This window comes from Zalophus californianus, chromosome 3 (genome assembly GCF_009762305.2).
Source record: "Zalophus californianus isolate mZalCal1 chromosome 3, mZalCal1.pri.v2, whole genome shotgun sequence".
NCBI classification, from domain to species: domain Eukaryota; kingdom Metazoa; phylum Chordata; class Mammalia; order Carnivora; family Otariidae; genus Zalophus; species Zalophus californianus.
The window spans coordinates 186780595-186794617 of record NC_045597.1 but is presented as its reverse complement, the minus strand read 5'-3'; the positions used below and the strand labels follow the sequence as shown (position 1 = coordinate 186794617).

Sequence of the window (14023 nt, the reverse complement as noted above, 5' to 3'; positions counted from 1 at the left end):
ATTGCAAAAACATTAAGCATATTTCTAGAACAGAACAGCTTATTACTGTTTGAAGCACAAGAAAAACTGGCAATAAATATCTATATTACCAGGAGGAAGTATTCCTTCATTATATCTTATCTTTGTTACTGTAGTTATTAAATTTCCAAAAATTTTCCAAATACGGTCAACATCAACCTAAATTATCTTTCTAAACAAATAAAAACCAAGTGTTCATATGATCTGAGGAAACAAGAGCTTTGCTACTGGAGTTTAGTTTTCAATTTACACATAGTTTGAACAAGAACTTTTCATTGGCAGGGACCTGGCAAACAGTAGGAACTGAATACCTACTCCTTTCCCTCTCTAAATGTGCACACTGAGAACAAGTCACTTTGCAGGCCTTAGGTTCCTAGCGAGAGTCAATCCCGTGTCAACCACGTCTGACAGGAAGCAAGTATGTCCAGAAGAGGACTGACGATCAGAAAAAGCTGAGGACTCAAGGTACTAGAATTCTTCCTGTGGCAAAGAGACAGTGAGGTGCTCCTGAGGGAATCTACATGTTGGAAGAATTCCATGACTCAGTGACTCCACTCCTAGACATTGACTGATGCAGGCGAAGGGAAAGGTTGCAACCACACAGAGACTTGTAGGCAAATGTTCAGAACATGATTAGACACAAAGAGTAGATACAATCCAGATGTCCATCAACTGATGAACAGATAAACCAGATGTGGTCTCTCCATGAAATGGTGTGTTCTTCAGCATTACAAAAGGAGCAAAGTACTCACACAGGCTACCATATGGATGAACCTCAGAAACACTACGCTAAGTGAAAGAAGCCAGTCAAACAGAACACATATTATATGATTCCACTTATCTAAAAATGTCCATTATGGGTAACACTACAAAAAACAAATCAGTGGTTACCTAGGGCTGGGGGTTGGGATAAGGACTGGAAATGGGCCTGAGGTTTCTTTGTGTGGTGATGGAAATGTTCTAAAATTAGCTTGGGGTGATGGTTGTACAACTCTGTAAGTATACTAAAAATCACTGAACGGTACATTTAAAAAGGGATGAATTTTGTGCTATGAGAGTACACTTCGATAATGCTGTTCATGAAAAAAAAAAAAGCTCTAGGTGGATAGAGCATGCCAAGTCCTGACAGGGTCCAGATGGAGACTACAGGGTGGGCGGCTGGAAGCGGGAGGCTCCAAACCTGCCTTCCACGGAACTACTTAGCACACCGATGTGACTGTGTGTTTACGTGCACCTCCCACCACGGGCTGTGAGCAACGTGCAGGCTGAGCCCTATCAGGTTTTGTTCGTGGGCATGTGGCCTGGAACACAATCCAGCCCCTGGCCAGCACCAGCTACTGGTCACGAGGAGACCGCAACAGCACTTCCTCCCTCTGCAGCAGCTTGAGCAGAGGGTTTCGAGGATTCGAGATAAGCTTGCTAGCTCTATCTTGGAAAGTCACCCAACCTCTCCTAAATGTTAACTGAAAATATCATCTGCCTCTTGGGCTGCCACTGGGACTAAACAGTGGCTCACATAAGCCCTATCTGATTTCACAGGAGCCACCAAGACCTACTGCAGTCAGCACCTGAGGCTGAACTTCTGCAAGGCCCCGAGAACGTTCTCGCGGGTGACGATGTCCTCATCTTCCTCCTTCAGCCTTTCCTCCAGCATCTGCAGCACCTTTGTGCTCTGGGCCAGGTAGAGGCGACCTAATAATATAACCAGAGATGCATGGTCAGAGAATTTATCTTGTGTTAAGTTCATGCCCCAAAATCACTTTCTATGAACACATGGCATGTAATACATGTAGAGTTTAGGTAATTTTAGGTTCTAAGAAAAACTTAGAACCTATTTCTTCTGCAAAGTGGTTTTATCCAATCGACTATCTAATGATGAGAAAACCACTCTTCTTATAATCGAAACATAATTCATCATGGGGCACCTGGGTGGCTCAGTCGGTTAAGCCTCTAACTCTTGATTTCAGCTCAGGTCGTGATCTCAGAATTGTGAGATCAAGCCCCGTGTTGGGCTCCACGCTCACTGGAGAGTCTGCTTCTCCTTCTCTCTCCCCCCCGCCCCCGCCCCCGCCCTCTCAAATAAATAAATAAATAAATAATCTTTAAACATAATTCATCACTATGTTTTTGCGGGGAACACTGCTAGATCTACAGGGAGAAAGAAGGTGAGGAATCTATATGTTATGGGCTCCTTAGTCTTTATAATAGAGGCTGTCAAATAGTAATGCTTTCTGGCCACACTCCTTGCTCCTTCTAGACGTACCGGTGGCCTGGAGAAGGAGTTGGGAACCACACCTGGGACCCTACAATAAGCCTTGAGTTATCACTAGGCCATTGTGGACTTGTGTCTTGATACAGATGACGTTAATGCATGTACCTTCATTCATAATAAAGGTCTGCTAAATGGTTGGAAGAACAAGCAAATAATCGAGTGAACCAACTTTTGGAGTATCATATATTCATAATTTGAAAACTCCCTTTATTCACATTTAAAAAGCTGAAACAAAGTAGAACTTGTGAAAGATAATGATACTTTGTAAAGTCATTCTGAATTCAGCTTTGGTATGTACTACCTTTGGAATTTTCAAATTCTCTTGGTTTTAGAAGTTATCTGCTTTTTTTTAAAGATTTTATTTTTAAGTACTCTCTACAACCAGTGTGGGGCTTGAACCCACAACCCTGAGAGGTCAAGAGTCACACGCTCCACTGAATGAGCCCACCAGGCACTCCCAAGAGTTTGTACTCTCTTGAAGGAAATGATGCAGTGCCTATGGGATCAGCTCTGATTATTTCACTAACCTTATTTTGCCTTAAGCAGAAAATTACAGAAAATGCATTACCTGTTATATACTTGAAAACAATCTAAATAGTACTATTACAAAACCAGGAAGCTTATAAAATAAAACCAGAAGGCTTATAAACTCTAAAACCATCAAAATTTGCTCTGACATAAACTAAGCAATATGACAACAACCAACTTGCACGAGACACCTTCGATGCACTAAACAGGAATATACTGAGGAAACATATGGCGCCTTTAAGAAACTTGAAGAAGAACGTCCCCTTTCAAAGGAACAGAATGCATTAAATAAGACCCAGCTGTTCTCTTTGAAGAAAGCTGACGACTCACCTTCTGCCAGGGATGCGAATGCGTTGACGAGCCGGGCCATGTACTGCCGCACCACCTCGCTCCTGGAGTGCAGCAGCTGGAGCACTCTCCTCTGCGGGTGGAAGCATCCAGAGAGGCAAACGATGAGGTTAAAGGAAACAGAGCTAAACATGCGGCTCCTCTGTGGGCCTGCTGTTCTCTGCCTCTACGCGCAGTTATTAGAGGTGAAACAGACTGAAGACAACAGTTCATCTGGAAATCTCAATTTCCAATTGATTTTTTTTTAAAGATTTTATTTATTTATTTGACAGACAGACACACAGCGAGAGAGGGAACACAAGCAGGGGGAATGGGAGAGGGAGAAGCAGCAGGCTTCCCGCAGAGCAGGGAGCCCAATATGGGGCTCGATCCGAGGACCCTGGGATCGTGACCTGAGCCGAAGGCAGACGCTTAACGACTGAGCCCCCCAGGCGCCCCTCCAACTGGCTTTTTTTATGAGAGTTGACAAGAACAAGTTACTGAGACTCTAAGCTGAAAGACTGAATTATACAGCGCGCTTAGCCCGTGGCTGGCACAAGGGAGGAATGCTGTTTGTGATGACCACTGCTCCTGTTTTTCCAGGTTCACGACAGATCCAATACATGCATCTAATTTTGCCCCCTGCAAACCACAGTAAAGCTACAGTGCATGGAGTTCTTTAAAAAGGCATAAATTCTGAAGGACAGAGAGGCAGCACAAGTAGTGCTAACAACACAATTTCGGAATTGGGAATGCAGTCACCAGACAGACCTTAGCAGACCCAAGAATACCAAGTCTCGAAGGCAGCAATGGGCAATGAGGAATTACCCAATTTATAGCACTTCATCCTCAAAAGGAAAAAAAAACTAAAGAAGAATGGGTGAAAGCTGTGAAAGCCGCAGCTGGGTCGCACTCTTGCTGCTCCTCCCCACCGTCCTCCCGCCTACTCCCCGCCTTCAGTCTGGGGGTACTCCCTTGCCAGGCTAACACGAAAGGTTTCTGGGGCTGTGAGGAGCGAGTTGGACAGGTAGGGCGGTCAGGGTCAGGGTCCCCAACAAGAAAATATGGAGACAGCTAAGATGAAATAGCACTAACGTCCTGTTTTGCAGCTTAGACAGGATCACATTTGCATTCTATTTTGCAGCCTTTGCAGAAATGACTTCTGCAAAATGTCCTAAAATAAGACCATTAACCACAAGCATTTGTCAATATCACGGGCAAGGGGCAGTTAAGACCTAAGCCCCCAGATGTCAGCAAAAAAAGACCATCAGCACAGAGACATTAACCTAATAGGTAGACAGATATGTGACCAAAGCCCTGATTGGCATGACTCAGCACACTCTGCTTGCTTAAGATAGTTTTGCAGAAGAGCTGATAAAAACCCCTCAACTTAGAAACTCCGGGGGCAACCCACTCAGGCCCCCCGCCGGCTCCGGGAGCTTTACACCCTTGCTCAATAACCTTTGTTTTGCTGCCCACCACTCTTTGTCTGGTCTACCTCTTCGTTCTTCGAAGTGGCATGACTGAGAACCATGGGCACCCAGGGGACAAAGAATCCTATTAACAGAGGGGGACACCTGGCACAGGTGAGCAGGGCTTCTACACCCAAATGGGGAGAAGGAACAGTGCCTAAATGCAGAATGAATACTGAACAGAGAGCACCCCATCCTATTCTCCTACATGGCTCCCAGAAGGCTGCACCCAGATCTTCACCCTCTAGGTAGGAGATCAGAAAACTCTTCTTGGAGGAAAATGACCACCAGCCCAAGAGAAAAGAACCAGAGATCCTAAAATCAGAGGTTCCTACTAGAAAGCCCACCTGGATCACCCTCAGTGGAGCTCTGCATCTCCAGGCCCTACCCTCATATTCAGAATTTCCAACTGGCTTTCATTCCCCCACTCAAAACATTATGAGATAACCAAGGTCTACCAGAAACCCAAGGCAAGTTTCCAATATGGGAGACAGGGTTAAAACAAATGGCGGGGGCAACCCGAAGGAAATGGGACTGTGCAGGGAGAAGAAAACCAGAGATAAGCGAAAATGTGTCACTCATAGTAGCCTCAGAGACACAAGAGGCTCTACTGTATCCTGAAAAAACAGATTGCCATAAAAAGGGGGAGTGAAGAACTCGACAGAAGGGATGGAGAATAAAGATGAGATCTCCCAGAAAGCAGAGCAAGAAGAAAAACAGAAAATATGAGAGAAAAGACAGAATCAGAGAACCAGTTCAAGAGGTCCAACATTCAGAGAGAGAGAACCGAGAAAACAGAGAGGAAATCATCAACAAAATAAAATCGAGAAAAGTTCCCAGAACTGCACTTGTCAGATGGAAAGGGCTCCCAAAGCACTCAAAACAATGAACCAAAATACACCTCATGAAAGATATCAGTGCGACATCTTTTAACACTGGTGATAGAAGACTCAACAGGTTGCTAGGGAGAAATAACCAGGCCACATACAAAGGATCAGGAAATAGAATGGCTTTGGACTTCTCAACAGCAACACTGGAACCTAAAAGACAACGGAGCAAGATCTTCCAAGTAATGAAGGAAAATTATTTACAACCCAGAATTTCATACAAAGAATAAAGACTTTTTCTGACATACGTTATCTCAAAAAATCTACTTCTCACTCCGAAAGCTATTAACTATAGGACGTTACTCTCTCGGACCAACCGAGAGAATAAGAAAGAATAGTGATTCTCGAAAGTGTGGTCCTGGACCAGCAGCAGCAGCATCACCTGAAAACTTGCTGGGGATGCAAATTCGCAGGCCCCATCCCAGACTTACTAAATGGAAACTGCAGGGACCCAGTAGTTTGTGTTTTAATGAGGTTTCCAGGCGATAAGACTGCATGCTAAACTCTGAGAACAGCTCAGCTATTAGAACTCACTAAACGACTGGTCCAATTTCCCGGCTGAAAGGGCCAATCTCTCCGGTGTCATGGTGACACGGCATCCATTTTGCTCGAGTTTTCCTGCTCTGCAGATTCTCTGACACCTTAAGATAGCTCCAGCTCATTCCTTGCTTAAAATAAACCATGGCAATTAAAAATAATGACTTGGGGAAGAAATGACCTGTCTTCGAGGGCTACAGAGATCACAGCATTGTGACAAATATCACAAAACCTAAGACGCCTTTCATTAGAGAACACGTTGTTTTTTATATATACAACCAAGAAAGGCAAGAAGCCAATTAAACTATAACAGGCCATCGACTATTAGATATGCTCTAATTTCCCAGAATCCTAAAATGGGTGGGGGAGGAATGCATCTCAGATTTAATGAAATAAGATAGTTTTAGAAAGATTCAACATTGAATTTATTCTTCAAATCTGAGTTTGTAAAGTCACAACAATATATTTTTCAGTGCTTCATGCCTGATAAGTTGGTTTCAATGCCATTACAAAAATAAGCAGAAATAAAAGTAAAAGGAAATAAGTCAAAAATTTGAAAGACTATTTTTCAAACTAAATACAACTCTTTCACGGGAGTAGTAAGACTACATTCAAAGAATAAACTGGCAGCTCAAAATTCTCAAACACTACGCCTGTGTGCAGGACAGACTAACGTGTGATTAGCTTCTGCAGGGTGCTGTTTCATCAGCGATCCTAAGGGGTGTCGATATTCCACCCAGTATACACCCTGTGAAGCTTCAGAACAGGGAGGTAAAGTATTTAGATCATTTTGGATAACACTGAATGCAGATAATGAGATGCAGTGTCCTTATATATGCCATGTTCGAGATCTCACTCCTCCTGTCCAGTGAAGCCCGGTGTTGATAACAGGTAACGGGGTGAGGAGTGGGGAGGGAAACCACCACGTATTGGCTACTCTGTGCTGGCCACTGGGTTAAGTACTTCCCGTGACCAAACGCAATCATTGCCACAACCTCACGAGGCAGGTGATGGCTCCTTCTCCGAGATGGGAAGTGCCCAGACACCCAGTATCTTACTTAAGGTTATCTGGCTCATGGGCAGTAGGGCAGAGGTTTAAAACCAGTTAATCTCACTCCGAATCCCATACTTTGCCCACTGCATCATCAGACCTATCTGGTCCAAAACTATATACAAATATTGTGTTAACATATTTTAAGTCAGGCCCAGATGAAAAACAATTGAATTGGCTTACCCGCCTTGCCCACCATAAGTCATGCTGAGCTTGCAGGACTCATGGTTAAGGGGTGGAGTGAGAGAAAGAGTTGGGATTTTGGGAAAAGGAAACATGACAGCAAAGAGCTCCGGAGTTGAATCAAGCAGTTCCAACCTGTTTAGGACTCTATTAGAGGTGAAAAGTGGGCCAATATCTGGGGTGAGTAGCAGATCTCAGCAGCTATCAGAAGCTTGAGGTCGACATACGGTCACTAGGCTGAAACATCATATAAGTCAAGCCTCCCCCTACTGCTAAGATCACCCCCTCGAAATGAAGGCCCTGGCTGGGCTCTGGCCCATCTCTCACGGACCTGGCTGTGGCTGTGACAATCCAGGAGGTCGTTGCCGATGTAGGCTTCCAGAACGGTCTCCCTCTGCTCTCCAGGAAGGGATGTGGTCAAGCGCTAGAATGAAGAAAAAGTCACACACCCAAGTCTTAATATGGAGAAAAATGTTCATATAGTGGGTATCTTTTAAATGGCAGTAGCAGTAACTACACATTTAACCAAACTAAATAATATTCTGGTGGGGGCGGTGGGAGTAGCTGCCCAGGCAACCAGTCAACTAACAAGAAGTTGCGATGTTATATTTCCTAATGGGTGATGTAGGAGTCAACTCACACACATGAAATCTCCAGAGAAGGGAAGTGATAAAATGCCCAGATGGTAAGTGTATAAATAAGGGAGAGTCCACCAACACCTAGAGGTTTTCTCACACAATGGGAGAGAAAGAAGGAGCCGACTATTTAGTCAGCACAGGGGAATGTGAGCATGGTGGGGGTTGGGCGGGCGGGGAAGGAAGTGTGGTACGGTACGGGTCTGGGGGGCGTGAAAATGCAGGGGGCATGTGGGGGTGGGCACAGGGCAGGGTGTTGAGGGCTTGGAGCCAATGCATCGCCAACAAATTAGACTTTATCCTATAGGGACTGATGCAGCAATATTGCGTGCGCGCGCATATGTGCGTGTGTGCGTGTGTGTGTGTGTGTAAGGGGTAGGTGGGTAGGGTTTTGTAGATTCTGAAAGTCATAAGCCTCTTGCATTGTATTAAGGAAGAATTCACTTACTGTCCAGGGGGCTAGAAAAAAAAATGTTGTATGGGGAGTGTGTGAAATGTGGATGTGGGTGTGTACGTGAGTGTGTACAAGCATGAATTCTATGAGAAAGTCACGTAACTAAAGTGAGCAAATGTCCTTGCTTTTCCAGGAAAATCCTACTAAAGACCCCTGAGACTGTGGGCCCTGTCTCTGCTGAGGAGGGGCTGGACATGTAAAGAACGACATGGAAGAAGACAAGAGCAGCAGAAACCCCCAGGACTGAAAGATGGAGGCCTCCAGAGGCGGGTGTAGCCGACAGACTGGATCCACCTTGGCCAAACAGGAAGGCCCTGAGGGGAGAGAGCACCAGATTAAAGGAGGGTGTGCCAAGAGTGTCACAGGTGGGGGCTGCCGCCCTTCCATCCAGTTCCCTGAAGCCGGGGCCAGGGTGCTGGAATAGGGTGGAGGGCTGAGAAGCCGGAGGGGGACACAGACAGATCTTAAGACACCTTTTTATTCTTCCTGGTTATTCTGTGACAATGTCATTCACTCAGCAAAGGAATACCCTGTCTCACCAAGAGGCTCAGTAGCAGGGACTGGGAGGAGGTGCTGGGGGGACAAACTGGGAGCCAGAGCATGAGTTTGCTAACTTGAGCAGACAGAGGCAATGTGCGGGGTAGGGACGGTCGCCTGAGATTCCTCACGCTGCCCACGCACCCTAGTCAGCTGAGGCAGGCATCACCAACTGACCACAGGACTCCTGCTGATCCTGGATGCATCCTCAGAGTACTCCTCAAGACCATATTCCAGGAAGCACGACCAACCATCAGAAGTGCAAGTGAGGAGACCTTTTTCTATAGAGATGGGGAAATTACTCAAAGCCATTTTTGACACCAACATACCCTGAAATTTAGGGATCCATGAAGGGGTCTGACACGATTACAGCCTAAGTTAGAACGGATCATTCGGTTAAAGAGCCAACCAGTGTTGGCCTAGACCTGCAGTTCTCAAAGTGTAGTCTGTGAAATCCTAGGGGGCCCCAAAGACCTTCCAAGGAGCCCACAAAGTCATGATTATTTTCATAATACTAAGATATAACGCATCTTTTTAAAAAAGATTTTATTTTATTTCTTTTTAAGATTTTATTTATTTATTTGAGAGAGAGAAAGAAAGTGCACAAGCAGGCGGAGGGGCAGAGGAAGAGGGAAAAACAGACTCACTGCTGAGCAGGGACCCTGACGTGGGGCTCAATCCCAGGACCTTGGGATCATGACCTGAGCCGAAGGCAGATGCTTAAACTGGACTGAACCACCCAAGCGCCCCTAAACATTTTATTTTTTTAAGTAATCTCTACACCCAGCATGGGGCTCGAACTCAAGAACCCGAGATCAAGAGTCGCACGCTCTACTGACTGAGCCAGCCAGGAGCCCCCGATTTACCTTTTTCATGGTCAATCTCTCAGAGGCTATATGAAGTGTGACACTGTGATGAATCAATTGGGGAAGGAGATGTGAGAATCCAGCTGTCCCTCCATCAGGCCAGACATTAAAGAAATTTGCCAAAATATAAAACAATTTCCTTATTAATTTTTTTGTTTGGAAAATAGTTATTTTTAGGGTGCCTGGGTGGCTCAGTTGGTTGGGCATCTGCTTTTGGCTCAGGTCATGATCCCAGGGTCTTGGGATTGAGCCCCATGTTGGGCTCCCTGCTCAGCAGGCAGCCTGCTTCTCCCTCTGACCCTCCCCATCTCGTGCTCTCTCTCTCTTTCAAAATAAATAAAATCTTTAAAAAACATTTTAAAAAGGAAAATGGTTATTTTTTTATATTTAAAAATATGTTATTTATGTTATGTTCTGGGTTCATTACTGTTCATCTTAAATGAATGAATATTTAAAATGTTCTCAGTTTTGGGGCACCTGGGTGGCTCAGTCGTTAAGCGACTGCCTTCAGCTCAGGTCATGATCCCAGGGTCCTGGGATCGAGCCCCGCATCGGGCTCCCTGCTCGGCGGGAAGCCTGCTTCTCCCTCTCCTTCTGCCCCTGCTTGTGTTCCCCTCTCTCGCTGTGTCTCTCTCTGTCAAATAAATAAATAAAATCTTTAAAAAATAAATAAATAAAAAATAAAATGTTCTCAGTTTTAATTAATTTAATTTAATATAGTATCTACTATAAATATTGGTAGATAAAATTCACATAAACTAAAGCCTTTAAGGTCCTCAGTAATTTGAGAGTGCCAATGCGTCTAAGACCAAAAATCTTGAGAACCACTGGCTTAACTGGGACCAATCTGAAGAGTGGGAAGAAAAGCAACAATTCAGACGAGGCTTGACTTCCCTTAAAAGACTAGTTCATCAGTGTCCACCCCTGCTGTCTGCTCGAGTGGCCCCAGGGAGCACCTAAAGGCAGAGGTCTTTGTGAAGCTGTCACGAGAGTGACTCTGGGCTCTCCTACGCCGACTCCGCGGGCTGGGAGGCTGGCTCACGACTGACGATGGGGGCAGGCTTGACACTGCAGAGAGCAAATGACCAAGGGACAGCAAAGGCAACTGTGAGGTCAACAGCCGGGTTCTTACCAAGAGGCCAAGGCTGTCTTCAGAAGCTGTTTTTACCTTTAGCTCTTGGTGTCGGCAGGCAGCACGAAGAAGGATTTGTGGTAAATGGGGTACAAGATACAAGCAAGGTAGCCAGCCAAGAAAACCGGCATGGTCTTTTTTTTTTTTCTTAACTTCAAGGGAGAGGTACATACCCAGCGCAGAGCCTGCAACAAGAAGGCTTTCAAGCGGTCACTCCCCAAAATCAAATCCTTCTTCAGTTTCTCATAATCCAAGGAGGGCAGCAATGGGACATCCTTCAGTTTCCTACTCAGCCACACAAGTTCAGAGAAAGAGAAAAGGGCAAAAGGGAACATTCGTTAGACCTCCTGAGTATCGGGACACCAGCGGCGGCCCAGCTGTTTTCTCCGCTCCTGGAACCAAGTCCAGGCTCCCCGCCCCTCCAGCATCATCGAGCTCGGTTCTGCCTGTGGATGTACTGGGGCTTCGTTGAACGTCTTTCCCTGAACAAGGAGTCCCTGCCTGACCAGGTTTAGAGAGCACTGCATTCACACTGGGCCAGGTCTCCGTCCCACGGAGATGGAATCACCTCGGAGGCACCAGAACTTGCTGCACCGCTCAAATCCTATTAGAATCTGGAGCAAAGCCCCCAAAGACCACCAGCAGCGGCCCGCAAGAGTTCTCCCTAAAAACTCGCAGCCGCCGTCCCGCTCAAGCCCCAGGCACTGAACTGGGGGGGGTGCGAAGGACAGACCAGGGTTAGAAAACAACTGTGAAGAGCAGGTGCACCGTCGACCCCCAAGGCAGTAAAGGGTGTGCTAGGAAGTAGCGCGGGTTCATCTCTGGGAGAGTGCCAAGTAGGACACTTGGCAAACCCTCCTCGAGAGGACACAAGTGGAGCCCTCAGCAGAAGCCAGTTTCCTTTGTTCCACAGGAGGGGACTGGAGTGCGTGGGAGAACCAGTGAAAAGGGAGCGAGGCCTGCGGTCTAGCTAACAGCACTGTACCCATGTTAATGTCCTTGCTTTGATGTTGTACTTGTCACAGAAGATTCACCACGGGAGGGGGAGGGGGCCTGGGGGGGTCAACTTCCTGTGACTCTATTAAATTATTTCAGCATAAAACAAGTCAAAAAAACAGTATGGTTTTCCGGACACTGTGCAGGGAATATTAATACTAAGATCAATACTCCCGGCACAATACTAAATGGGGGCTCATGAGGACTTGGGTGAAAAGATGCATGATAATGGGTTCTGGGGTGCCCGGCTGGCTCATTCGGTACAGCGTGCAACTCTTGATCTTGGAGTTGTGAGTTTGAGCTCCATGTTGGAGGTAGAGATTACAAAAATAATAAAATCTTAAAAAAAAAAGATGAAGGGTTCTTTTGCTTTTCATTGACGTGTAACCGAGCTACATTACATTAGTTGCAGGCCCTCGACATAATGATTCGCCATTTGTACATAGTGTGTAGTGGTCACCACACTCTCTTTACCCTCTGTCACCATACAAGGTTCCCATGTTTCCTTTCTTGGGATAAGAAATTTTTTTAAAAGATTTATTTATTTACTTATTTATTTGAGAGAGGGCGAATGAGCGGGCGAGAGAGAGAGAGAGAGTACATGACAGGGGGAGGGTGCGAGGGAGAAGCAGGCTCCCCGCTGAGCAGGGAGCCCGATGCGGGACTCGATCCCGGGACTCCAGGATCATGACCTGAGCCAAAGGCAGTTGCTTAACCAACTGAGCCACCCAGGTGCCCATGGGATGAGAATTTTTAAGATTTACTTTCTCAGCAACTTTTAAATTTGCAATACAGTATTTACTGACTATAGCTCCCAGGCTGTCCACTGCAACCCAGGAGTTTCTATTTTGTAAGTGCAAGTTTGTACCTCTTGGTCTCCTTCACCCATTTCAGTCATTGCATTAGTTTTAAAGGGTGCAATAGAGGTAAGGGTGGGTGGAAGGGTGGAAAGGAGGTAGGACGCCAGCGGGACAGCATTTAGGGTACTGTAAATTTTCTTTGTATGTGCCTATAGCATTCAACTTTTCTATAATGAGCATGTATTAACATTATAAAAAAATACATGCTAGTTTTCTTAATGTTAGTTTTTAAAAGACAAAATGAGATCCTCTCATAAGGCCCAGGAGAAAAGGCCTGAGAATGGGGCAACAGAGGAGATCTCAGTAAACACGCCTGGGAGGAGGTTCTATTCTGCACATCACACAGCAGAGCCACGCACATGTGCACACTGCTTATTCTGACACGTATTTTCCTGAGGCAGATACTACTGTGTTTAAAATTAACACAGATGGGCGCCTGGGTGGCTCAGTTGGTTGAGCGACTGCCTTCGGCTCAGGTCATGATCCTGGAGTCCCGGGATCGAGTCCCGCATCGGGCTCCCTGCTCGGCGGGGAGCCTGCTTCTCCCTCTGACCCTCTCCCCTCTCATGTACTCTCTCTCTCGTTCTCGCTCTCTCAAATAAATAAATCTTTAAAAAAATAAAATAAAATAAAATAAAATTAACACAGATACTTTAGAAATTCCAATTACAAAGAACTGGCCAGTATTCTTCGAAAATGTGAAGGCCATGAAAGAGTCTGAAGAATGACTTCAAAAGAAAGGAAACACAGACAGGACAACCACATCAACGTGTGACCCTAGACTGAATGCTGGGCCAGATGAAGGACGCAATAGAGCAGCTGGTAAAATGTGAGGAAGGCCTGTAGGTGAGATGATATGGTGTCAGCATTAATTTTCTGACTTTGATAACTGTACCGGGCTTACGCAAAATATCAACATGCGGAATCTGGGTGAAGGGCATAGGGGAATTCTTTGTACAATATGTGCAGCTGTGAAATTATTTCAACATAAAAAAAGATTTTTTAATTTAAAATTTAAACAAGGTCTTGTTCTAGACAAAAAAGTTCCATTTGTAAAGCCACATCTAAAATTGTTCTATAGCTGGGGTGCTTCCTCTGGAGGGAAGAGAAGTTATCAAACGCAGGCCATAGTTACTTGCCCATAATGGCAATATTAGCCACTAAATTTATCGCCAATTAAGTTGCTCAGCAGCCCCACATTTCTGTGGTTCAGCCACTCTCCCACTGCCCAAGAGGACTGTGTCATACCTTCTCCTTTGTCCCCTTTA

At 45.6% G+C, this 14023-nt stretch overlaps 1 protein-coding gene across 4 annotated transcripts in view; it reads right to left on the bottom strand.

The window, feature by feature from the left end:
- The window catches only part of ARMC9 (armadillo repeat containing 9), a 151285-nt gene that overhangs the window by 87736 nt on the left and 49526 nt on the right, over positions 1–14023 (bottom strand). For all 4 annotated transcript variants that reach the window (XM_027590604.1, XM_027590606.1, XM_027590607.1 and 1 more), the window contains 4 exons: positions 11073–11184; positions 7607–7699; positions 3149–3239; positions 1587–1710 (listed from right to left, as the gene is read on the bottom strand). In XM_027590604.1, coding sequence (XP_027446405.1) covers positions 1587–1710; positions 3149–3239; positions 7607–7699; positions 11073–11184 — 420 coding nt within the window. The remainder of the gene's footprint in view (positions 1–1586; positions 1711–3148; positions 3240–7606; positions 7700–11072; positions 11185–14023) is intronic.